This window comes from Notamacropus eugenii, chromosome 2 (assembly GCF_028372415.1).
Source record: "Notamacropus eugenii isolate mMacEug1 chromosome 2, mMacEug1.pri_v2, whole genome shotgun sequence".
NCBI lineage: Eukaryota > Metazoa > Chordata > Mammalia > Diprotodontia > Macropodidae > Notamacropus > Notamacropus eugenii.
The window spans coordinates 304,551,024-304,578,421 of record NC_092873.1 but is presented as its reverse complement, the minus strand read 5'-3'; the positions used below and the strand labels follow the sequence as shown (position 1 = coordinate 304,578,421).

Here is a 27,398-nt window from a genome sequence, read left to right as displayed (position 1 = left end):
GCCAGGTACCTAAAAAGTGTATATTAGATGAATAAATGAACTATGTTAATAAATTAAGCTGCCTATCCTTTTTAATTTGTAGATGCAGTGTGAAGGATGTTTTACATTAGGTCATGGAAAGGTCACACTTGAGCTCTAGACAGGAAGGATGATATATTGATCATACTGATATTATCTAGTTGAACAGGTGGATCTATGGTTTGGTCTGACTCATATGAAGAAACTGGGTTGTTGTTGTCCCCCCCCCTTTTTTTTTTTAACAAAGGCTTATCTACTTTATTTTTTAATGAATTTTAATATTTTTTCCAATTACATGTGAAAACAGTTTTTAAACTTTGTTTTTTACAATTTTGCATTCCAAAAATTCTCCCTTACCTCCCTTGTCATTTGAGAAGACAAGCAATTTGGTAAAGATTATACGTAAGCAGTCAGGTCATTGCCCCTTTAAAAGCAAATAGATTTCATTGTTAAAAGTTCACTCTGTCATCAATTTCTGAATATTTCTTGTTTTGAAACATATATTGAGATACTTGAGCTATATAACATGTACATACACAGCTACACATATACATACACATATATACATATATATATGTTTTTGTCCAACCTCCCCTGGGACAGGTGAGAATGTCATCTTTGACTCACCGAGGCCGGCGGCGAGCTGAGGTTGGCAAGAATTCTGAAAAGAGGTTGGAAGGTGAGGAAGACTCCAACCAAGAGAGAGGTCTGGATAATGATGACTGTGGCGACTCTAAGGATATCCGCCTCAACCTTATGGAAGAGGTGTTGCTTCTGGGCCTGAAGGATAAGGAGGTAATGGAGTTCAGGTATCGATCTCCGTGTGCATGATACATATTAGTCATATTAATGCTGAGACATTTAAGGAGAAGTAAAACTCCCAGGATTTTTTTTTCTTTTTTTTTTTTGCAAAGCGTGACTTTTGTACTACTCAATTTTGGAGCTCCAGTAGCCTCTGGGGATGGAGACTGAGGCCTATAAGGTGAGACCAAGAGGTATAACTAACAGAGAAACTCCTCCAGAGTCAGTCAGATTTGATGGGAGAGGAAGGCTTAATGTACTTCCAGTTCCCTGGACAAAACTGTTGATGAAACCATTCACTATTCATTAACAAGCCAAAAGTAATTACCTGCTCTGGAGAGGGTAGGGTCAGCTGTCCTGGACTGCTGCTTGAATTCTGAAGGAAACTGTTTTTACCTTGAAACAAGGAAGGGGTGTGTTTACCTGTTTTACCAATGTAAAGAACAGGTTGAGCCCTATAACCTTTTTGAATGTCTTGGATTCTTTTCTTCATTTAAGTGAAGGATTTAGGTTTGCTTTTGTTTTTTAAAACAATTTAAGCTTTCCTCTTCCTGCTTTATTTCCCTGTATCTGGACTGAACTTTTATTACTTAGTCAAATAATGCTTTGAGATGTCAAGCCTTGGGTTAGAGATTCTTCCTCCCCCTAGGACATTTTACCCTATATTAATCATTTAAATTCTCTTCTGTGTCTCTCTTTCCTCAGGTACTTTTTTAACTTTCACAGAAGGGGGACTATGAGTATACATCTGGAAAGTATTTGAGTATCTTCCATGTAAATACGAGAAATTCTTATTACTAATGTTGAAAACTTCTTAAGAGTGAAATATTGCTTCAACATTGATTTGAATTGAAAATAGTGAATTTGCTTTGTTTTAAAAAACCTTATACTGCTATTTGACTAGGCAACATCACATGGCCAACAGTGAGGTGTTTCAAGGTACTTGGGGAATGTCCCAAGTGATATCGGATCTCCCTTGCCTGCATTCTTCGGTAGAGACGGGGAGAGCCCTTGTTACATCTTTGGCTTGTAATTACACTCTCTTTACTTCCCATTTCTCAGGTGAAGCTGCAGGCTTCTTACATAGGCAGTTGTTATTTGCCTTAATATTAGACAAGTGCCCAGTGTGTGCATAGAGGACATACATAAATAAAAAGGCTCATGGGGAACTCTCTGCCCAGCGGGAATTTATAACCTTTTCCTTAGTTAAAATTATAGGTTTGTTAATTGCATTCACAAAGGAGTTATTAATTTAAAGTACCTCTTTCTTTTCCCTCCTTCTACTCCCAGTTAGCTGAGAAAGTTGAATTGGGGATCTGTATTACAAAAGAAATATTCAGTACAAATCAATTGAGAAAACAAAACTCCTTTGTACTATTAGAGTTAGTTGAAAAAGTTGGACTGGAATCTTGCATTATATAAGAAAATTTTAAAGAATAAATTAAGTAAGCAAAGCTACTGATTGGGAAGGACATTCAGAGCACTGTTTAGCATTGGATAGAAACCTAGTTCCTGGGGTCCCTTAGCACAGTGGCCAGAACACTTCTGACAAAATATATAACAGTGAATAGTAAAGAGATTTATTTGTTTGATGTTGGAGCCTGGCGTCAGTTTTGGTGGTGGGAGAGGCGATTCATTTCCTGCTGCCCTATGGATGCTCAAATTTATACTGCTGCTCTTGAGACCACCTTTATCTGATCTTGTCTTTGTATGGCTTTTTACACTGGTACCAATAGAAATTTTACAGCAGGGGACAAGAGGACTTTACACAACTGTTGTGTCACAGGACAAGGTTCTAGGGGCAGGGGTGATTAGTTGGAAGGGGAAGTCATATAAAAAAAGCATCAGTAAAACACTTTAAAAAATTTTAAGCACTGTACATGATGTTAGGAAGATAAATATTAACTCCTAACTCATCATTGTAGATATAAAGTTGGGAGGGATCTTGGAAAGCACGGAGCCCAGTCCTTTCATTTAACAATGGAGAGAAACAAAGGCCCAGAGAGGCGAAAAGTCTGCCGAGAAGGATGGGCAAGTTAGAAGGAATTCAAAGTCACAGAGGAGAATGGAATCCTAGTGTTGAGGTTTGAGGTGCTCAGGACCCTGCGATACCGACAGGCTGGGTCCTGCCCAAATGGATTCAACTCAGATCTTTCAGCTAAAGAAAAACAAAGTTTATTAGAGATTCACCATATTGGACAGACTCTTAAGCAGCCTGTGACGTTTAATACAAGCAGGCCAGATTGAATCTGAGGACCTTTTTGGAGGCAAGATGGAATTTATATATACAGAAAGATTGTGGGAGGAATCTAGGGGTAGCCAAGTAGTCTGGGCTAACTAGAGGAGGATTTTGGGAGGGTCTTGATGGGGAAAGATGAAGGAGGGCTAGGCAGTTTAAGGCTAACAGATTTGGGCATAGATATTTTAATTGGATCAAGGGTGGGAAATAGCCAGGGGCAGTTGGACAAAGCAATAATGAAAGGCATATGACCTCAGGCAAATGCCAGATTAAGTGGGAAAATTCTAGGAAAGTTTAAGGGGGTTCCCAGAGCCTGTACCCCATCACTAGAGGTCCTTTGGAAAAATGCTGGATACAAATCCTGATTTGGGCAAGTCACATAACCTATTGAAGAGGTTGAGGGGTGATCAGTACCCCAAAATACCGACAGTCCGGGTCGTGCTCGAATGAATTCGACTCAAGCCTTCTTAAAGCCAAAGAAAGCAAAGTTTATTAAAGATTCGCCAAATTGGGATGACTCTTAGGGAGCCTAAGCATTTGTAATGCTTGTATTCACAAGCTGGCCAGATAGAATCCCAGCTAGACAGAGTCTGAGCTAGATTGCATCTGAGCGCCTTCATGGAGGCAAGATGGAACTTAAATACAGAAAAGAGTATAGGAGGGATCTGGGGGGTGGTCTGGTAGTCCAGGGTGATGGGAGGAGGGGTTTAGGAAGGGTCTTGAGGAGAAGTCCTAGGAGGGAATCCAAGGAGGGTCAAAGACTGGAAACAGCTGGAGGCTATCAGGAGACAGACTAGGGGGCAGACAAGGGGGGGGGGGCGCCTAGCTGGGAAGCAGGTGGGGCAATCCAGAGATCTTGATTGGGGCAGTATGGGAATGGATACAGATCTCGATGGGGGTGGTTGGCTGCCTGGGGAATGGAGTTTTGATGGGATCAAAGGTGGGGGGGTGCAACAGAGACCTGGGTAGAATGATAATGAAAAGCCCATGGGCTTCCTGAGACTGCCGGAACAAATGGGAAGATGAGATTTGAGTAAGAAAGGCCAGATTAAGTGGGAAGATTCAAGGGGAGCTCGAGGAGACTTCCAGAGTCTGAACCCCATCACTATCTGAGCCTCGATTCCTCTTGTTGAATGAGAGTTTACCCTAGATGAACTCTCTGGCTTTAAGTCTGTGGTCATCAGTTAGTACTTTCTGTTGGCAACATTATGATCCTGTTAGTCAGCTACTCACCTTTCCTTCCCTGTGCAGAAATCCCCTCTGCACAACCACCCATCCCTGATTAATGATTATCTCACCTCTAACCAACTGTGCTGTGTACACAGTGCCCTGAATGTAGCAGGCACCAGTTAAATGGCCAGTGAATTGGATTTAACAGCCTTTTGGATTGCTCTAGTTGGCTTTCAAAGAGAACTTCATAAATAAGGATTTTAGCTTATTTAACTTGCAGTACAGGAAATATGAGAAAAATTTGTAGGCATTTTTAAGAATCAGAGCATTTGGGACAAAGTATCCTAACATACCTGAACGTTAGCAATTCTGTACTGCCTTTCCTGTCTCTGCAAATGTGTAAGTTAGGTGGCACCTGCACTTTTTCTACTGGTTTTCCAAATTATTGACTTCATGAATATTCATTCAGCAGATATTCATGAGCTTAAGACAACTGTGTGTAGCTAGGCCTTTGGACTTTATCCTTTAAATAAGGGATGGAGAGCTGTGAGTTGGAGGGGCTGTTGAAGCTTTTTAAGCATGAGTCACCATAATTAAATTGGAAGAAGCTCCTTTAAGTGCGTTAGCCAAACCCAGCCATTGACTGTTGTTAGGATTTGTTACTATGTTCATTTTCTTTGGCCAAAGCAACTTGGTTGTGTGGTATTGGGTGTTTGGCATTAATCATATAGGGATAGAGGGGCAGTGCAGGAGTCAGGAGGACCTGAGTTCAAATCTCACCTCAGACACTTGACACTCACTAGCTGTGTGACCTTGAGCAAGTCACTTAACCCCACTTGCCTCATCCTGGGTCATCTCCAGTCATTCTGATGACTATCTAGTCCCTGGATCCAGGTGGCTCTAGAGGAGAAGTGAGGCTGGTGACCTCCCTCACTCAAAACAAAGTCAAGTGCAAGTCATGTCATTAGTTCTCTGATAGCATGGTCTTTGGCCACGAAGGATTAGACAGCTGGACCTGTGATTTCTTTGGTATAAGAAACTTCTTCAGACAGGTCAACATTTTGTCTCAGTTTGTGGTCTTAGAGAGTGAGGGGTTGAGTCAATTGCCTAGGGTTAAACACCCAGCTAAGTGTCAGAAGCAGGTCTTTCTGAGTTGCTAAGGTTGCTGCCTATCAGTTACACACTAAAACAAATATGAAACTGTTTCTTTCCTTGAAAATCTTTATAACTCAAAAGACCTCCCCTTTAAGATAATTTTGTTACTGATTTCCATGTTACTCTGGTCAGAACCTTTGCTTAGAAACAATATTATTTAATGTCACTCAATTAAATTTAGATCTATATTTTAAAAGCCAAGAAGACATTTTTTTTTCCAGATAATTGTTGACCTCAAAGAATACCTTACTTCAAAAGAGGTTAATTCATCTCTCTCCCAGATTAGTTATATTCCAACTGTCACAGAAAGATGGCTAGCTGTCTTCCCTTCTCTTAGAAATCTGAAGTTTAGGAGATATGCTACAACTTTTCTTGAAAATATAAACTCCTTTATGAGAAGTTGGGAAGTTCAAATATAGAAAAACACATTTGAGAAATTTAATATTACCTCAGACAAATAGCATTTGACATCAAATGAGAATACTGAACTGGAGTACCAACGTGGCCAACAGAAAATAGATTCATTTCCTGTTGAAATGTCAATATTGCCTTTGTTAAGATAAGGATTCTTGATATTGAGCTTTCATTGGCTCACTGTTGTTTAGTCACGAAAGACCGGAATTCTGTGACTGGTAACTTATTAGAATCTATATTTTCTAGATGTAAAGTTACTCCTAATAGGAATTAAATCAACTTTCTTGTCTTAATGATTTTGGGGGAGAATTCTTTCAACCTCTTGCAGTTATAGTACTTGGATTGGCTATTCATTTCCAATTTCATTAAAATAATAGAAATGTATTGAGCACATACTATATGCAAGTGACTGTGTGTAAATTCCATCTTGCCTCCAAGAAGGCAAAAAACTGTGTTTACTGAAATGCAAATAGAATAGCCACAGATTTTCAAAAACTTTTTGTGTTCTGGAAGTAGTGGGCATTTAAAAAAAATTTAATGAAAATTTTTAAACCAAATCCCAATTAGGACTAGATAGAAATATTTTTAAAATTAATTTAATGCTTTAGCATTTTGACTAATCTTGCCCATAGAAAAAAGATAAAAGTTTTTGAAGAGCTTAAAAACTATGAGTATGGAATGTAGTGCAAACTGTCAGACATGGTCCATCCATCTTTTATTTTATATTTATAACCATGAAAGCCTCAATGGTGGAGAAAGGTGTATATTTGGAAATAATTGTGATATAAAAGCAAAAGACATCAATAAAATTTGTTTTAAAAGTAGAAGAAGCTTAATGTTTACACTCTTGAAGAATACAAAAAAATGATAAAAGTAATTAGGCAGGGTAAGTAAGAATTTTATTTAAAATTATGAATATGGTACTCCTTGGCTTTGACATTAGACTTGATCAGGCTATTAGCTGCCTCTTGCTAAGAGCATTATTGCTAATTCTTTAGAAGGTCTGAGGAGACTAGATTTTTGTGAGTATTTCAGCCAATCTATGTCAATCATGCAAGCAACTTGTTAGAAAGAACAAATATAAGCTCTCTCCAAAGGTTAGATTCTTTTTTATATTTGAATTTCCTGACATAATAATTCAGTTGAACTTTGTATTTTCAAGGACATTTTAATTTAATAGTAAAATGAGTAATACTTCTCAGGGATTAAAATGGCTATTGCTGCTGTTACGGAGTTAGAAGACTTGTTTATTTCTCAAGTTGTTCTTCATAGTCTGTGAAGCTCTGCTATTTGATTATTATGCTTCATGGAATTATATTGAAAAATGTTACCAGACCCATGACATGTCACAAAAGGATCATTGACCTTATAGCTCAAAAGGCTGAAGTCTTATATGTAGAATAAATATAGTTCAGATGAACTAAGCCTTCTCTGTTTTTCTTCAAAGTACCAGCTCTCTTCTACATCTGACTGGCAGTGAGGAAAAAGCCTCATCCTCATCCTCCTTGTTTTTTGGCTGATTTGAGAGCTTAGAGCACTGGGCCTGACATCAGGAAGACCACAGTTCAAATCTGGCCTCTGGCACTTACTAGTTTTGTGACCCTGGACAAGTCACTTCACCTCTATTTGCTCCCCTGTAAAATGGGGATAATAACAGCATCTATCCCGTGGAGTTTTATCTCGTTACAAACAAGGTAACATTTATAAACCAATGCCTGGCACGCAGCAGGCACTTAACACTGATGCTTGTTTCCCTTCCCTTTCCCCCTTTATGATGATGTGACCGTTGAGTTTAGGAACTTGATGTTCCTGCTACATTACCATCGAAGGTGACATGCTTCTAAAGACATCATCTGTCACCTGTCTTTGTCCTTCTTACTAAGACAAAGGAGCTGTTCAGGCTTGTTACTCTTTTGAGTAGAACTCCCAAGCATCTTATGCCCTGAGGTAGCTTCATAAGTAATCTGTCGGATTAATCATATGTTCTATTAAGCAATAAGGACATAAATCTTCCACAGTAACCTTTAGCAGATAGCTGTTTCACAAGCCACTTGTCCTAGGCTATTGTTCTAATTCACAGCTTCTCCACTTGTGACCCCTTCAATCCGTGTGCCATGGAATCATGGTAAGGAGTCCAAACATTGGCTTATATACTAAGCATTTATCATTTTTTTAATTATTATTTAGCTCCAACAAAATAGGTACCATGGCTCCAGTAATATATCTAATATGTTTTACTATTTTTCAAATATAAAATCCCTCCCTTTTTTTGATCGGGGCCTGTAATCTCATTGGTATAGGGAATGCCTGTGTGCAGCTTAGTCACTGCTCTGCAATTTCTAGTCTTAAAGAAGTCCTTAGGGCATTGACATTCCCAAAATCACACACTCAGGATATGTCCTAGGAGGTATTTGGGTCAGATCTCCCCATCCATTCGAGGGTCTGCTCTCTATTCACTCTACATACCACATGTGAACTCGAGACCACAGGTTCCACTGTAGATACTCAACTACTCCCATGTAGAGTTTTGAGAAATTATTTGACAGTAAAAAGGTCCTTTTACTGAAAACAGTTTGGGAACCCCTGCTCTAATATTGGCATGGTGACCTGTGGCATAAGACCTTAAGAACAAAGCCAAATCTAAGTTTGGAAACTGATAAAGTCTCTATTTTAAGTAATGTCCGGAAGATAATCCCATTGTCATGAGCAGAAGCTCAGGAATACTGCTTTCTCTTCTGAGGTCACATTCTAAAAGAGATGCATTGGATTTTGAGGGCATCGGGAGTAGGGTGACCAAGAAGGTAAAGGGACTTAAAATCATGTCACATGAGGAACAGCTAAAGGAACTAGTAATGTATAGTATGGAGAAGAAAATCTTTGGAGGTGGGGGGATGGGACAGGAGAGCTGTCCTCAGGCACTCAACAACATTTGGTGGTGCCAAGCATCAAGCGCTGGCCTGGAGTCAGGAAAGACATCTTTCTGAGTTCAAATCTGGCCTCAGACACTTTCTAGCTGTGTGACCCTGGGCAAGTCACTTAACCCTGTTTGATTCAATTTCTTCATATGTCAAATGAGCTGAAGAAGGAAATGGCAAACCACTGTAGAAAACCGTTGGAGTCACAAAGAGTCTGAAATGACTGAACCAGAAACAGAAATGAGGAAGGCACTTTATTAGGTCCTGGGAATACCAAAATGAAAATGAAAGAATTGCTGCTCTCTCAGGGAGCTTATATTTTATCAGGAAAGGATATCTAACTTTATGAAAATAGATATGTGATTGTTTGGGGGGGGGGGGTGATAATGCACAGTGAGCTTAAAAAGACAACTGGATCCCAGTTGGGAAGGGCTTTAAATTCCAAACAAAATGCCTGTATTTGGTCCTAGATACAGAAACCAGTGGAGTTTATTGAGAAGGGAATGGCATGGGGAGAATTGTGCATTCAGATGATCACTTTCCAAATATTTGAAATACACTGATCTGAGGAAAGGATTATCTTATTTTCCTGTTGATCCAGAAGACAGAACTGAGACTGATGCTTGGAGGTAAAAGGCATTTTCCAAACTTTAAAAAAAAAAATATGTATCTAACAAGTAGGGCCATCCAAAAATGAAAAGGAGTGCCTTAGAACCAGGTAGTAAGTCATCTCCCACCCCACCCACCCCACCTCCCCCACCCCTGGCCTCACCAGTCACAAGAAACATTCTGTCAGTGACTGGGCAGTCATTGACCAGGATGTGTGGGAGAGCATTCATGGTGTGAGAAGTTACAGCAGATGACCTCCAATCCCTTTCCATCCTACAGTTCTGTAAGAGGACTTGATGCTCTCTAGTTTGCTCAAAGTGAAAAAGAGAACATGAGGAAATGACTCTGACTCTACTAATCACAATTTCAGAGATAAGAGTAGGATGTCCTCTTGGCAACAATTCTGCAAGTTCCACCTGGGAGACACAGCTGAAAAATGTACTTTGATGATCTCTCCTTAATCCCATTTTATCAGCAAAGCATCCATTTAAAAGGGAAACAGAGCAAGGAATCTCAGTAAATATCATGTTTTTCCTTTTGTTAAATTTTGTTTTTAAAATGTTATTTTTTCCCATTACATGTAAAAACAATTTTTAGCATTGATTTTTTAAAATGTTGAGTTATAAAATCTCTCCTTCCCTCTCTCTCCTCCCCACTTCCTGAATTGTTAAACAATTTGATATAGGTTATGCATGTGCAGTCATGTAAACATTGTTAAATCTCTTCTCTAACAGCTGCATTTACAGGCAAACTAAGACATAGTGAATGCTAATGGATCATCCCAGGTACCGTAAATTTTTAGTGAAAGAATAAAAGCAGGTACCGCTTATAGAATTTTCCCAAGGACATAAAATAGGAGAGGCATTATGATGGAGTGAACAGAGAGCTGAGACCTCAGGAAGACCTAAGTTTCCAGTCCCAAGTCTTATACCTGTTGGCTTTGTGACCCTGAGCAAGTCCCTTAACCTCTTAGTGATCTAGGCAATTTTCTAAGTTACTGTTAGTAGGATTTTCCTTTTTTTAGTTGTCCCTATATTAATGAATTCACAAGTCTACTTTCTATTCCCTGTGAAATGGAAAGATCTTAGAGATTGTTGCTATTGATTTTTTTATGCCTACATGGAGTGCAGTTTCTTCTTCTCATTGAACTAAGTTCCATAAGGAAAGTGACTTCCTTCATCTTTGTATCCTCAGCATCTCTCACAGTGCTTTGCACATAGAGGCTGTTGAATTCTTGAATTGAATTGTCATCCAGGAGTAGGGAACCTGTGGCCTCGAGTTCACATGGGCCCTCTAGGTCCTCAAGTGCAGCTCTTTGAATGAATCCAAACTTCACAGAACAAATCCACTTCTATCTGTTCCTACCTAGCTATAATTATCCTTAGAGTAAAGAACTAAGCTGACAAGCGCCACCAAAAACTCTGTAGTTAGGAAAAATACTAAAGTCTCAGACTTTTTGTTTAGTAATCTGTAGACTGTTCCCATTTCTTTAGTAGCAGTCCAGTATGGATTTTTCTCTTCCATAACTGTTTATCAGTAATCACCCTCACAGGGGCAGCCAGTGGTATAGTAGATAGAATGTTGGATCTAGAGTCAAGAAGACCTGAATTCAAATTCGGGTGTGTGACCCAGGGCAAATCATTTAACCTCTGTTGGCCTCAGTTTCCTCAAATTGTAAAATGAAGATGATAATAGCACCTACACCCCAGGGTTATTGTGAGGATCAAATAAGATATTTAGAAAAAGTGACAAGATCTGGCACCCTCTACATTGAGGGATAGAAGGGAATGGAATAGGATATTCCAGAAGTCAAAGGAACTAGGACTGAAGCCAAGAATCACCTACCCAGCAAAACTGAGTATAATACTTCAGGAGAAAAAATGGTCTTTCAATGAAATAGAAGACTTTCAAATTTTCCTGATGAAAAGACCAGAGCTGGAAAGAAAATTTGACTTTCTAACACAAGAATGAAGAGAACCATGAAAAGGCGAACAGCAAAGAGAAATCATAAGGGACTTACTAAAGTTGAACTGTTTACATTCCTACATGGAAAGACAATATTTATAACTCTTGAAACATTTCAGTATCTGGGCACTGGGTGGGAGTACACACACACACACATGCACACACGCACACATACATAGAGACAGAGTGCACAGAGTGAATTGAAGAGGATGGGATCATATATTAAAAAAAAAAATGAAATCAAGCAGTGAGAGAGAAATATTGGGAGGAGAAAGGGAGAAGTTATATGGGGCAAATTATCTCTCATAAAAGAGGCAAGCAAAAGACTTATTAGTGGTGGGATAAAGAGGGGAGGCAAGAGAAAAACATGAGGTCTACTCTCATCACATTCCACTAAAGGAAAGAATATAATGCACACTCATTTTGATAGGAAAACCTATCTCATAATACAGGAGAGTGGGGGACAGGGGCACAAGCAGGGTGGGGGGGAGGATGGAGGGGAGGGCATGGGGAGGAGAATGCAATACGAGGTCGACACTCATGGGGAGGGAAAGGACCATAAGAAAATAGAAGTAAAGGGGGACAGGATAGGATGGAGGGAAATATAATTAGTCCTATACAACACAACTAGTATGGAAATCATTTGCAAAACTAAACAGATATGGCCTATATTGAATTGCCTGTCTTTCAAGGGGAAGGGGTGGAGAGGGAGGGAGCTAAGGAGGTTAGAACTCAAAGTGTTAGGACCAAATGTAATGTTCTTACCACTGGGTAACAAGAAATACAGGTTAAGGGGTCAAGAAAGCTATCTGGTCCTACAGGACAAAAGAGAAGACGGAGACAAGGGCAGGGAGGGAGGATAGAGGAGAGAGCAGATAGGTCACAGGGGCAATTAGAAAGCTCGGGTTTGGGGGGGGGAGGGGATAAAAGGGGAGAAAATTTGTAACCCAAAACTGTGTGAAAATAAATGTTAAAAATTAATAAAAAAAAAAGAAAAGAAAAGAAAAAGTGCTCAGTGCAGTGCCTGACACACAAGAGGTGCTGTGTAGTGCTTACCCCTCGCCTCCCTCCCACTAAGAGAACATTTCTTACTGCACCTCCATCAGATGCCTCCATCTGCCTTCCCTCATCTTGCAGTACTTCTCAACATGAACCTTTTATTTCAGTTTTGTTATTAACCCAGATTTCTTTTCCTCTTTTTCTCTATCAGGTTTTAATCCTACAGTTCTTTTGAGGTGTCCACTTCAGGTCTTAGCTCGTCCTTGAAACCTTCAGCTTCTCCTGTATATGTTGATTTTTCTGTTCCCTAAATTTCAGTGGCCTAAGTCTGTAGCCACACGATATCGAACTTATTTAGATATGTGTATTGTTCTCTGAGGGGCAGCGAGGTGGTGCAGTGAATAGAGTACTGGCCCTGGAGTCAGGAGGACCTGAGTTCAAATCTGGACTCAGACACTTGCTAGCTGTGTGAGCCCTGCACAAGTCACTGCATCCCTGTTGGCCTCAGTTCCTTATTTGCAAAATGAGCTGGCAAAGGAAATGACAAACCACTCCATTGTCCTTGCTAAGAAAACCCCAAATTGAGTCACAAAGAGTTGGACACAACAGAAAAATGACTAAACAACCACAAAATTGTTCTCTAGTTGTGTTTTAATTGTTAAATTGTAGATTCCTTGAGGGAAATTTCCACAGCTCCTATTTTGTTTTTATCACCCATGTTCTAAGTGTTGACACATAGGCTCAAAATTTCGAAAGCAGCAGTATTCTATACTTGCTCCAATTGAAAATCATCTTATGGCTTACCCATTAAGCAACTGATCAATAATGGGATTACCGTGATAGCACATATTTTGTTTACTAGAGAAGAACCTGACCGAGAGAGATTAGTATTTCTATTATTGGGCTTGGCTTCAAAATGTGAACAGCCTCCACAAGAACATGTTAGGGGCATGTTGTGGTGATTGATACAGCCAAAGAGACTGAGCAGGAATGTAAGACAGGGAGAAGGAAGACCCAGAGATCAGTGTCATCAAAATGAATCAATGAGTGAATGTGTAAAGCACCGTGCTGAGCCGTAGGGAGACCAAAAGGAAGGCAGAGCAGGCCCTGCCCTCACGATGCTCCCATTCTCGTGGGGGAGACATCGTTGACTATTTAATGTCATTTCCACCAATAAGATCACCTCAGTTTCAGATGCTGATGTCAAGAACTCCCCTTTCTGGGTCTTCTGTAGTCATGGCTGTAGGAGCAGTTTGCTAGGATGGTAGATGAGGGCACTAGGCTGGAAGCAGTGCTACTCCCCAGCTATCTGTCGATGGCAGTTGGTTAGTGTTATTGCTGGTGGTGACAAGGAAGGCTGGCCCTGTCTTCATAGTGGGGTGGGAGGAGCCTGATCAGGAAGCAGGTTATCACGCAGGGAAGATAGTGGTCAAAGTAGAGAAATTCAGAGGCAGTAATAGCCAGGAGGTGAGAGTAGCTGTGTCTGAGGCCACAGAAGGGTCAAGAAGGACAGGAATTTGAGAAAAAGCCATCAGATTTGGTGATTAAGAGATCAAAGCCACATTGTTCCTAGAAAAGAGTGTGACAGAAGAGTTAATGAAGGTAATAGGTAGAGATGCTTTTTCAAGGGGTTTGGCTAGGAAAGGGAAAAGATAGCCAGGCTAAGTAGCTTGAGAAATGGTTAGATCCAAAAAAGGTTTCTTAAAGATGCAGAAACTTGAACAGGTTTCAACACTCAAGTTACCAATTTTTTTATTAAGCACTTATTAAGTGCCAAACAGGAGGGGGAAGAAGGGGGGACAGGGGGACACAGCCCTGCTCACAAGACGATTATACTGTAATGGGGAATACGACTTACAGACATCACATGCAGATAAGATATATACAGGATAAATTGGAGGTAGTCTCAAAGGGAAGCAACTAGCATTAAGGTGAACTACATAGGGCTTTTTGCAGAAGTTGGGATTTTAGTTTGAAGGAAGTCTGGAGGTGGAGATGAAAATGGAGAATATTCACAGCATGGGAGATAGTCAATGAAAAAACATGTTGAAAATGTTTGTAGGAAGTAGGGAACAAACCAGGGAAAGACTAAAAATTAGAAGGAAAGGAGGAGGGTTGATAGAGGGGGCAGTCTGCTCGGAAAGACATGAGAAAACATTACGTGCAGAGAAGTTGACCTTGGCCAAGAGAAGAACCACTTCATCAGTAGCATGGGAGCTGGAGTAGGGGATGGGCGGAATAGCAGAGTAACCTAGGGTTTGAACTCAGCAAGGTGTGAGTGGCTGAGGTCAGTGAGTAAGGGTTTCAAGAGTAGTACATAGGACAAAAGGGTGTAGAATGAGAAGGGAAGAGAACGGAGCTAGGAAAGCACTGAAGGGCCCAGAGATTAGGGGGATGAAAAATTGGCTTTTAAGTCGTTTTTGGTCCAATGAACTGCCTGTGTGTAGCCGGAGAAGATTCGGGGAGGACAGGTAGCTTCTACAAGTGCTTTAAAGGCTGTCCACATGGAAGCAATTGTTCTACTTGTCCCTACAGGCCAAACTAGTCAAAATGAGTAGAAGTTGAGGCTGAATGTCAAGAAAACTGCTCCCGTGTAGTAGAGACAAGAGGATTCTCAGAAAGATCCGTAGGTGGAATCCTGCCTCAGACGTTTCCTTGCTGTGTGATCCTGCGCATGTCAGTTCATTTCTGGGGTTGGGCTCAAGGGCCTCTGTGGTCCTTTCCAGCTCCAAGTCTCTCATCTTGTGATAATTAGACCTTTCTTAAAGTTGAAACAACTCCTTCAGGAGAGAAAGCAACTCCCCCTTTTTATAAGTCTTCAAGTAAAGGCAGGGTGACTGATATCCCTTGTGCCATGGAAGGGATTCCTTTTCCAATATGAGTTGTGCTAGATGGTCACTGGTGCCCTCAACTCTGAAATTCGCTGAGATTTTTATATATATATATATATATATATATATATATAGTGTGTGTACGTGTGTACGTGTGTACATGTATATGTAATTAGCTGTTACCTCTTATTGTTAGCCTGTGAAGGGTATGTTCTAACGGCAGAATATAAGATAAATTTATCTGAAAAAAAATGTCTCCAATATCTTCTATATGATAGCTTTTGAGCAAAAGAGAATAGAATTTCATTTTTTTTTCTCAGCCTTTACATATGAAAACACAAGAGATAACTTACTTAACTCATAGGAGTCACTCACACAAAGCCTTCCACTTTGCTGGTCATTGGTTTTGGAAGTTGGCTTAGGAATTATTGTGACCTGGTTGGAGGATGAAGCAGATTTATTTTCCATTCTGCAGGATAATAGGGGAATAGAGGAAAGAATCAATTCATTCTCTTTTGAATTCTCATGGATTTAATTGGATGAGTTTTTTCATGTTCCAGTGCTTGATGCAATAAGGACATTGTCATCTGCAAATAGAAACAATTGAAGAACTCCAGCATTGCCAAATCTTTCTTTGTATTAGACTCTGTTCAGAACATCCTGCTTTGCCCTGATAGACACCTGTCTGTGAGTAAATAAGTCTTACTTTTTTTCATACTTTCCTTGCTGTCAATGCTCAGATGATTGATGAAAAAAATTATCTTTCTAGTTGCATCTATCATAGAGTTTTGTATAATTTTGATGTGTGGAAGACCCCTTGTTTGAAAAGAGTCTTCAGTTTGCATTTTTCACTATGGTGTCAAATGCTATTTTAAAATCAACAAAGAGTGGACAGTGTGGGATCTTATATTCTGGTCGATTTTCAGTCAGTTTTGAAACTATATAGATTTCTGCTATAGAAAATAATCATCGGAAGCCTATCCATTCCCTTCTAGTTTCATCAAGGATATCCTTGATTGCACACACATAAGTTATTTTCATAAAGATTTCACAGAAATGAGAAAATAGCATTAAGAATTATTGCTCATTGTTTATACTTTCTCAATCACCTTTCTCAGTGACCACTCTAGTGCAGGCCCTTATCACCTCATGCCTGGGTCAGCCTGCCTCAAGTCTCTCCACACTCCATTCCATCCTCCATTGAGTCACTATGCAGGAAAGATCATGGGCAGCATTTCTTTCTCCTCAACCACAAAACTCCTGTGGCTCCCAGGATCAAATACAAAATACTCTGTTGGGCATTCAAAACCCTACTCTCCAACTTGTACTCTTTGATCCAGTGACACTTGCCTCTTCTATGAACAAGACTCCAACTCTTGGCTCTAAGCATTTTCTCTGGCTAGCTCCCATGCTCTACTGTGACTGCTGACTTCTCTGTCTTCCTTTAAGGCCCAGCTTAAATCCTGTCTTCTACTGGAAGCCTTCCCCAACCTCTCTTAATTCTCATGCCTTCTTTCTGTTAATTATATCATCTTGATAGATAGATAGATAGATAGATAGATAGATAGATAGATAGATAGATAGATAGATTAGATTGTAAGCAACTTGAGGGCAAGGATTATCTTTTGCCTTTGTATCCTCAGCGCTTAGCACAGGGCCTGGGACATAATAGACAATAAATGTTTATTGATTGATCAATCTTTACTCCTACAATGCTACCCAGACCGTTTGCCTTGTCTGCATCTGTGACAGGGGGATTCTTCTTTTCCCTTTCCAGCTATGCGCTGCTAACCTACTTGATTTCTCAATGATGAATGTAATTCTTACTCCATCATACCCTCCTATCCCAGTAATTCTGAACCCCCAGTGGATATTATTCAAGCTCTTCTCCATCCCCTACTGACTGCTCCCACCTTTCCATCCCCTCAATTCCCTCTCCCTCCCCATGCCTCACTCTAAGGCCTCCCACCCCTTCTGCTGTGCTGTCTGGAATGCCTGCTCCATAAATATCGAGCTTGCTTTCATCTTAAACCTTTTCCTTTCTTATTCCTTTCATCTTGTAGTCACTGAGCTCTGTCCTGATGACAGCTTCCCTGGCTACCTTTCCAGCACTGACTGTACTTTCACTCACACACACCCTCACCCTATCCTCCAGCTCACTAGTTGGGGGAAGGGGTGTTGGAATACTCTTTGATTTAAGGTGATAGCTTACCTTTTAACTATGGTACACTCCTAGGAAAGGTTCCTCCTTTCCAGGTAGGCACAGGCAAGGTAGTTAACTCCTAATTCATCAGCAGTTTATACAGAGAACCTACTCCTTCATTCTCCCTCAGCAATATACAGAGAAGATGGTCATTGATCTTGTCATTACATATAAACCGTTCCACTTGCATGTTAATGAACTATGAAACTTCCTTGTTTGATCATGATCTCTTGTCAATTCCACCTCTCCTTTAGCCTTGCAGCCTCTAACCATTTCTTTGTCTTCTCCAGTCCCTTGCTCCCTCCATCCCAATGTTGAGTCCTTTCCCAAGCTATAACCGTTGCGTTAACTCTCTTACCTTCCCCATCTTGACAATTTTAAGTATTTGTTAAGATCTAATTGATTAGATTGGTAAGTGCCTAGTGTGTGCCAGGCAATGTTTTAGGTGCTGGAGATAGAAAAGCCTGGTGGAAAAGATGCTTTTTTACCTTTGTACTCTTTGCCTTGGCCCTTATGGACCACTTGTTAGCACTAAGATTTCCTCAGTCAGTATGTGCTGTTGTGTTGAAGACCAGTGGCATGATACTGCTTTCCACTCATTCCATCATGGAATCATCCACTGAACTTGAATAACTTCTAATATTGGTATTTTCTTAATGATCTCATCAGGCCAGTGTTCTTTATCCTCAAGTATCAGCGATGGGCCCTTGAGAAAGAGCTATAAGAGCTCTGTTTGTGCCAGTTAGGATAAGTTGTAATGGCACTGGACAAAGGGATAGACAAAAGGAGGTCCAGGGGAAGATCCAAAGTGCTTGTATTTGTCTACCCCTTCAGTACACCAGATTAAGAAAAAAAATACCATATTTTTTCAAAAAGTGCTGTTTGACATAATTTTATGAATTAAAATTGTTAATTTTTTCAGTATTCTTTTATATCTTCGGGGGGTTGATGCCTTCTTTTTTACAAATTAAACCAATTTTCAAGTCAAAGCTCTAGAAGATATTTTTAAGGTATGCTTTTAAGATTTTTTTTTTCCTATCTTTAATTCTGTTTGCCCTTAGCAGGAAGCTTTTAAATCCTTGACCTTCATAAAAGGTGTGTCTTCAAGGAAGCTTAGCCTAGGGAAGGGCACTATGTATACATCACTGGGTAGAAATTCAGGGGAGATTATTCTGGTGGAAGATTGTGAAAATTTCCTTTCCTAACATATGACCCTCTTCATACTTTCTATCTTGGTCACTCCACCCCCACCCCCACAAAAATATTCCTATTTAGGCTATTTGGTTTTACAGACAAGAGAGCCGCTGGAGATTTTTGAGCAGTTGAGTTTCATGATCAAAATACCATTTTAGATTAATGTGCCTGTCTCTATAAAAGCAAAAGAATTTACAAATAGGAGAGATTGTAGTTTCTGGAGTCCTGCTAACCAGATTCTAATCTTTAATCATACTCTCCAAAATCAGTGTGATCCACAGCTTGAGTTGCTTTCTGTGACAGTGCAAATGAGTTATCCAGACCCATCTATCGAAGGCTTATAGGAAGTGGTCAAAGTACATAAAGCACCCACTCTCCTTTTCTTCCCAGTCCTCCATCCCAGATCTTTTCATACCTTAATGCTTCTGCCCAAATTTCTAACTCTTTAACACTGACAGGTCTACAGAAGCCTTTACAAACTCCACCTTGCCTTCCCTGACCTTCTGAGGTCTAGTCTCCTTGCCTTTCTACCACTGAACCACATTATCCCTTTTATCCTTTTTTTGTGACCTGTTTTTCTGGAACAGGCATTGAGGAAGGGTTTACTTCTCTTATATCAGAAGGTACTGCTCAGCCTTAGAAAGCAGGGTCCTTCTGACTGCTTATATACATGGATTATAGGAATGTGATAGACTAAATGTGTTACATTTAGAAGGGAATCCCAGGAAGCACCCTTCAGAATCCTTAATGTCCTTAACGCCTTCTCCTTTGCTGCTGCAGTATTGTCTTTTGTTCTGAGACATCACCAGGGAAGGCAGTACCATGGCCTCACTCACACCTGTTCCCGCCCTGCACCATTCTGCTCTTACTTGTCCATATTTATTCTCCTCATGTTCCTGCATAATCTTAAAGAAAGGACTTTTTCTGGGGTTTTATAGGTTTTGTGAGGCTGAAGTGGGAAAGAACACTTTTCAAGGAAGTCAGTCCTCACATCCTGGTTTCTGTCCCTCCTTTATTTACACTGTTGTAATCTTTGACCTCACCATAATGAAAACCAAAGCTGAGTAGTGACTTGGAAAGAAGAAACCCCTGGAAGCCTCTTTTCTAAATACTTCTCTTCAATTTGAAGTGTTTACATACCTAGTCAAAATGTAGGAGGCCACCAAGGCCTCTGATATGCATATACATTTTATTGCCTGTTGAGGCTGCTTTGTTGTTCAGGAATTCGGTTATGCTTTCATCTGAACCGCCAGGTAAAGTGAATAAGCTCCAGTGTTTATAAGAAAAGAATAGATGTGGTTGTTTCCACTGCGCTGCAGGTGCGGTTCAGTGGCAGATAAGGGAGTAGACTGGACCTCAGGAAGGTCAGGAGAGGGGAGGTGGAGTTTATAAAGGCTTCTGCTGACCTGTCAGTGTTAACTGCGGTAAAAGAGTTAGGGTTAGAAAAGATCTGAGAATGTAGGGCTGAGAAGAAAAGGAGAATGGGTGCTTTATGTACTTTGACCACTTCCTATAAGCCTGCGATAGATGGGTCAGGATAACTCATTTGCACTATCATAGGAAGCAACTCAAGCTGTGGATCACAGTGATTTTGGAGGGTATGATTAAAGATTAGAATCTGGTTAGCACGACTCCGGAAACCATAATCTGTCCTATTTGTAAATTTTTCTGCCCTTATAGAGATAGGCCCATTAATCTACAGTGGTATTTTGATCATGAAAGGTTCCAAAAACTTCAGGGACTCTTTTGCCTGTAAAATCAGAATCCTTAGTCTGGTACTCATGACCCTCTACAACCTGGTTCTGACCTATCCACCAATTCTATCCCCATCCCTGCTCCAAACATGCCTTGTGTTTCTCTGCTCCATCCCTTTTGTTCATGCTATCCTCTCCCAGCTTAGAATGCCCACCCTACTTTTCTCTCCCTAGCTTCAATGTACCTCAGCCCGCCTCTTTGTTCAGATTTCCTGAAGTACTCCACAGTAAAAGGGATTGGTCCCTTAGAACTCCTGAGGCACACTGCTGGTACCATTTATATCTCCATCAATTCTGTACTGCCTTGTGATAGCTCTTCTTTCTTCTTATCTCAACTAGATAAAAATTCCTTAAGCACAGAAGTTTATGCCTCTCTAACCCCCAGCACTGTGGTATAGTGTATTGTACTTAATGGTCATTGATTGGACCATGAGAGAACTAGATGCTTTGTGGTTTGTTCTTCTTGACTAATATGTATTTTCCCCTAAACTTTGGAATGTCACAGGATCAAGTTTCTAGAGAGCTCAAAGGTGCCTTTCTACAACTGTAACTTAAATTTCCTGGTAAGCATTGAATTAGAGTCCTAACTTAGGGAGGTACTTCAGAGACCATCTGGTCTGGCTCCTTGAACAGAAATGAGCACATACACATACAGAGTGCTGACAAGTGACCATCTGGTCATCTAGACTTTGCTTTGACGGAATGGAGACTCACCACCTCCCAAACTAGACCATTTCTTGTTGTTCAGTCATTTTGTATCCTTGTCCAACTCATCATGAGACCTTGACCATACTATCCATGGGGTTTTTCTGGTAAAGATACTGGAGTGGTTTGCCTTTTTCTTCTCCAGTGGATTAAGGCAAACAGGGTTTAGTGACTTGCCCAAGGTCATAAAGCTAGTAGATGTCTGAAGCCAGATTTGAACTCAGGTCTTCCTGATTTCCAAGCCCAGTATTCTATCTACTGAGGCATCCAGATGCCCCATTTCTACTTTGGGATTATTTGAATGGTTAGGAAGTTTTTCCTCATATCAAAACTAAATCTATGTCTCAGCATTTCCCAAACTTTGGAGAGTGTGTAGGTTCTTTACTAAGAAGAGAGACTGACAAGCTATTTTTCACCTGCCAGTGGAACCATGTTATTTGATCTTTTCTGGAAGAGCCATGAAAACTCAGGAAGCAGTGGGCTTTCTTGTGCCAAACTTTGTATTGCATCTACACAATCACAGGTTTACTTCTGGCAGGATCTTTGAGGCCTTCTAATCTAACCCCTCTCATTTTACAGATGAGGAAATTGAGACTTAGAGTTCAGTGAGTGGCTCAGGGTCCTTTAGACCTCTAGTAAATGACAGAAAACAGATTTGAACACAAGACTTCTGTCTTCAAATCATGTGCTGGCTTCTGGAGAAAGGAAACTGTCTCATTATTCTAAGAAGGCCCAAAGCTGATGGGGGAAATCTAGCTCCTGTCTAGGAAAGTTTGCAGTATCTTCGGAAAGAGAGAACACACAGGGAACAGAGAGAGCATGTTGACAGGGTTTGGTATGTGCTGCAAAAATGAACCTGAAGAGTGAACAGAATCGTCCTCAAAGATGCCTGTCACAAGTCTGAACCGTCACAACATATTCTTTTTCCCTTTGCCTAGGGTTACACGTCCTTCTGGAATGACTGCATTTCTTCTGGGCTTCGAGGAGGCATCCTCATAGAATTGGCCATGCGAGGTCGGATCCATCTGGAGCCCCCAACCATACGCAAGAAGAGACTACTTGACAGAAAGGTAACTTGTAATTCCCCTTCACACCAGGGACCCCTCCTCTGTTAGGAGAAGAAAACTGGGTGAAATGGGAGTGTGGTCTGGCCCTCTCAAGAACTTTCCGAGCCCCCCCATTTCCACCTCCAAGCTGGGGGAGAGGCCCCAGGGAGGGGAAATAAACAGATGAAAGAAGTGGGCACATGGTTCCCTGCCCTCGCTGCCTTCTTAGCTGCTGTCCACTTTCTTTCCTTCCTTTTAACTCGGTAGACATGGGAATTATGCCCAATGCTCTCATCTGTCTCCTTACAGACTCACCCCTTCACCTCTTGCAGTCAGGCTGCTCTCCTCATCGTCTCTGGGAAACTATGGTCTCATCAGTCCCTAATGATTATCAAATCCCGTGACCTTTTCTTGGCTCTGAAACCAGATTTCTCATCATCTCCCTGGACAGGCTCCCCTTTTTTATTTCTGTGGATTGTTCTCTCATTTACAGAGTCTCAAAACCTTGATGTGTGTTCTCTTTGAATCTCCCCTCCCTCCTGTCCCCTGCATCCACCACCAATCAAAGTGCTTATCTCCATTGTATTGTAACTCTTTGTGGTCCATGTCCTAAGTCCTCTTTCTGTTGGAAACTCCCAAGGGCAGAGAACATGTATTCTATCTTTTTTTATCTCGTATAGTGACGTAACATTATGAATCTAATAGTTTCTTAATAGCTGCTTGTTGAATACTTTTGAGTGAATACATACATACCCCTGGTTCCTTTGCTTTTCTTTCCTAAAAGGTGTTGCTAAAGTCAGACAGTCCAACTGGCGATGTCTTACTGGATGAAACGCTTAAGCACATCAAGGCCACAGAACCAGCAGAAACGGTTCAAACATGGATAGAGCTGCTCACTGGTAAAAGAATTCAGAATGTCTCTTATCTCCACTCTTAGTGGCCAAGACATAGGCCTGTCTCCTTCCCAGGAAAAGAGAATCAGAAATTCACATTATTTGTTTATGAGAGAATAACAACTTGGTTTTGATTGCATAAAATTAATATAATAGTTACCATCATACAGCACCTACTATGAGTCAGGCACAGTGCCATGTGCTTTACAAATATTGTCTCATTTGTTCCTTACAACGCCCCTGGAAGATAAATGGCATTGTTTTTTTCCTTTTACAGCTGAGGAAACTGAAGTAGACCCAGAGGTGAAGTGACTTGCCCAAGCAGCCCTCTCTCCAGGGTTCTACCTGGCAGCCTAATTTGAGAGGTGCCAACACTGCCATCCGATTGTAGCTCTCCCTTCCTCCCTCCCCCACTTGTTTCTGGTGCCTTCTTGAACCTTCTTAAGTCTTCAAGACAATTTGGATGGCAGGGTGATGGCTGCAGGGGAGGGCATGGGGCATGTATATGTAGAATGACAGGGGTCATACTACCCTTTGGGGAATGATGATCCCCCAAACAAAGGAGTTTATCCAAACCTTCAGGAAGACACAGCATGATGTGTTTATGGTGTTGGGAAGCATAGGTGGCGAGGGTAAAAAAGACAATAAAGTGTGGGGAACCTTGTTGAGAGACAAGAAGAACAATCAGATGGGCACCCAAGGGGCCCCTAAGCTGGCCCCTAGGTGGGGCTGTGCCGAAGGGGAAAAGATGGAAGGAAGGTTGGCCACCATTCGGGGTAAATCCAAAAGAATAAAAACCCTTATCACAACTGGTAGCAGCAAGAAGGCAGCCAGGGCTGCCCCAGGGTCCTTTATTGCTACTCATGGGTAGTGTTGTGATTCTTTTACATTCAGACACCAAAGACCACAGGCCTGGGGTCCCCCATCTGGAATAAGAATACCATGGGATACAAGCCTATCAAGAGGGTATGATAAATATTTGCAAATAATCATATCCTATAGAAATTAATTAATCTGCTTTATTTACTTCATGCTCATTCATGGTAAACTTAAGAATTTATTTTCTTTCATGTTGAATAGGGGATTCATAAAGCCAGGAAACACAGAGCTTGAAAAAGTCTGGGAACCTCTGCCTGACAGGCCCCAGAGCACAGGGCTGCCTGCCTGGGGACTGTTGGCCACAGTCTTACCTGTGTCTCGTGATCTGTCTCCCAGCGCCCATCAATGGCGGCCCAAAGAGCAGGGAGATTCTTTCCTCCTCACTCCCATCAGCAGAGTGCTTCAGTCCTTCCTCCTCTCTGGCTCAGACAAGTGGCCATTTCATATCTTCCCTACCACTGAGGCAGGGACAGGGAAGGCATTGTGCTTCTCCACACCCACTGGAGATGAACACACACACTCTGTTTTATTGGTCCTTCCAACTGCTGTTGTCCACTCCTCCACTCCTGCCCACTGCACCAAGAGCCCTACCATGCAGATTGTCATAATGTTTGGAAAAGTCTCAAGAAGGTGCTGGAAACCTGGGGGGTGGGGTGTCAGAAGCTCATAGTTGGATTCTCTCTGTCTCTGTAAAGCCTTTGTTCTTAACACTTATCGCTAGGATTGTAGAGTCTCTCTCATCCAAGGACAGAGGAAGCATGGATAATTGATATTCAAAGAAAATCCAAAAGCTTCACCTTAACTTTCAGCCTCTTTCCCCTGCTTCCCCCCCCCCCCAACATCTTCCTCTCCCTTTTCACTAGAATTTAAAATTGTGCTTATCCAGTGGTGAACCATGGAAGGAGGGTCGCCCCCAGAATGTATGGTGAAGCCTTGGACTAGAAGGACAGATTGGACAGCTCCAGAAAATTTGCCTCAGACACCTAGAATTTAATACATGCTACTGTAAGTCAGAAAGTTAATCTTTTTTTCCTCTGTGTATTGCATTCATTCATCCATCATCACAGGTGAAACGTGGAATCCCTTCAAGCTGCAGTACCAGCTAAGGAATGTGCGAGAACGGATTGCCAAAAACCTGGTGGAGAAGGGCATTCTGACCACTGAGAAGCAGAACTTCCTGCTGTTTGACATGACCACCCACCCAGTGACCAACACAACAGAGAAACAGCGGCTGGTCAGAAAGCTTCAGGAGAGTGTCCTGGAGCGATGGGTGAATGACCCCCAGCGCATGGACCGCAGGACCCTGGCACTGCTGGTATTGGCCCACTCCTCAGATGTGCTGGAAAGTGTCTTCTCCACCCTGGCAGATGACAGATATGATGTAGCCATGAACCGAGCCAAGGACCTGGTAGAGCTTGACCCTGAGGTGGAAGGAACAAAGCACAGTGCCACAGAGATGATCTGGGCCGTGTTGGCAGCCTTCAATAAATCTTAAAGCTGGCAGGTGGGTCCTTCCTCCCCCTGCTGTCGATGACCACCAGAAGCCACGTCGCTCCGTTCATGGGATGAGTTGTTTGTTTGGGAGTTGGTTGATTTTCATCTTTTTTTTCCTTCTCTTGGACCAAATTCTTGGTGAGTAAGGGAACAACCTCAGGGCATCGCCACAGGCCTTGACATGATGAATGAAGACTTGCCACTTTTCCCAACACTTCTTACTCTGTGGAGGAGAATGTGGGGCTCAGCACCCTGCTCTCCTTTTTTGGCTTGCTCCCAAGGCTTGGGCAAATATGACCAGTCAGATGGGGTCTGGATGCTTCGGCCACAGCATGGCAGGCAGAAGGAGTAGAGCAAGCTCTTCATTTTTCTAAAAAAATTGTCCCATCTTAAATATATAGCTCACTCAAGTCCTTTGTCTCTTGGACTCTCTCAGTGTACTGTAGTTTATTAAAGTAGCATCCTACTTGGGTGAAGGGCAGAAATCTAAACCAGTTTTTGAAGCACTTGAGATGTGGTATTTGTATATCCCTGTCATGCCGACGTTTCCCTCTGTCTTTCCATTTCCAGCCTGAAGCATGTCTAAAACCTACCAGCCTGGTCATAAATATTTAGCGATGAGAGATAAATTTTCAGTCTCCTTCCTACTCCACCCTTCCCCCATCAGAAAACCAATTTAAAAATTTATCTCTTAACTACCTCCTCTATGTGTTGCAGCAGTAGAAGCTGTGATAGGGAAGGAACAAAATTCTTACTCCATACCACAGGATTATTTTGGTTTCCTCCTCCCTCCTGTGCCCTCCAGTCCTTCTCATATATTTATTTTGGCTTCAGCCAATGAAGCTAGAATTGAAATTGCTCTTGGAATGCAGCCTCCTGAGTTCAGAGTATGTGTCTAAGCACTAGGTCTTCATTTACACCATCAGGCCTCCTGGCCAGAGATGGTGAGTCCCTAAACTCCATTTTATTGTTTCGGTTATATGGTAGACCCCTCCAGATCACTTATCTTCAAATCTCCCCAACTTCATTTGTAACAGAAAGGTCTCCTGTTTTCAACTTTGTAGAAGAGGCAGGAAAAAACTTTATTGAGGGCTCCCCTTGGGGATTCTGTATCTTAAGAAAGGAAATTTGATACTAGAATTGCAAGTAACGGGAATGAGTTTAGCTAATGTTAGAAATCTACCTATCCCTGCACCCTCCCTACCTCCCCACCCCCAATAAGCACTGCCTCCTGGCTATGGCTAAAATAGGCCTCCTGGTAGTTCTGGAATGGACCTCCCCAGGGGGCTGTCGTGCATGTTCAAAAGAAATTGAATGTTTCAACATAATCTCCTTCCTTCTCCTTTACCTGGCCACAGTGGCCACAAATATTACCAAATTAACATGTCTTAGTTTTTCCCTTAATGACCTTTTGATGACTAGAAGCAAATTATTGGTGATAATTAAGAAACTAGGCTGAATTCCAAATTTGCTTTTCTTGAGATAGAAGCCAAGTCCCTCATAATCCAACTTGGCTGTGCTTTTCTTGCAATTTAAACAGTTCATATGCATGAAAACCAGGTCGTCCTGTGGAAAGCATCAGTTTAAACGGTGCTAGCGGTCATGTTGAGTGTGGTTCTTTTCAGTCCTTGGTCATTATTTTTAATGCTTCTCTCTCAAAAAGACAGGGAGAGGTGAGATATAAATCTGCATTGTGTATACTGCCAGTCAGCTTCCCCTTTACTTGCATATGGCCATCACCTTTGTTCAATAAAGTTTGTATTCTTGGCTCTCGTCTCTCTGAGTACAATTTTATAGTGTCTAGAGTTCTGACTGGAGGTGGGGTCCTTTGTGAACAAGTCCAGAAATGACTGCCCTTCCTGCTCCCTCCAAACTAGCAGTCTGTATTGTTTCATTAGGCAGTTCAGCATTTCAGGGGGCTAGGATCTCATGAGTGTGGCTGTTCCCTTAACCAGCCCTTCAGACACCTTCGTTGCTGTAGCTGAACTCACTGCTAACAACTTGTCTGGTTCTTGGAAGATAAGTATTCAAAGCTTTTCCACTTGGACAGGATCTGTTGATCAGAACTATGTTCTGTTGGCAAAACCTTCAAGACCCCAGGGTCGCCACCAGGC

The 27,398-nt window shown here is 41.5% G+C and overlaps 1 protein-coding gene and 1 long non-coding RNA gene across 2 annotated transcripts in view; one reads left to right on the top strand and one right to left on the bottom strand.

Annotated features, from left to right (window-relative positions):
• GOLPH3L (golgi phosphoprotein 3 like) overlaps positions 1 to 27,053 on the top strand; it is a 29,816-nt gene extending 2,763 nt beyond the window's left edge. The window contains exons 2-5 of the mRNA XM_072644722.1: positions 622 to 813; positions 21,911 to 22,042; positions 22,803 to 22,917; positions 24,858 to 27,053. Coding sequence (XP_072500823.1) covers positions 628 to 813; positions 21,911 to 22,042; positions 22,803 to 22,917; positions 24,858 to 25,285 — 861 coding nt within the window. The 5' untranslated portion in view covers positions 622 to 627 and the 3' untranslated portion in view covers positions 25,286 to 27,053. The remainder of the gene's footprint in view (positions 1 to 621; positions 814 to 21,910; positions 22,043 to 22,802; positions 22,918 to 24,857) is intronic.
• Positions 15,556 to 17,445, bottom strand: LOC140527655 (uncharacterized). Its single transcript, XR_011974887.1, has 2 exons — positions 17,329 to 17,445; positions 15,556 to 15,703 (listed from the first exon to the last, which is right to left on the bottom strand). It is a non-coding gene; the product is annotated as an uncharacterized lncRNA (long non-coding RNA).
• Positions 27,054 to 27,398: the final 345 nt, after the last annotated feature.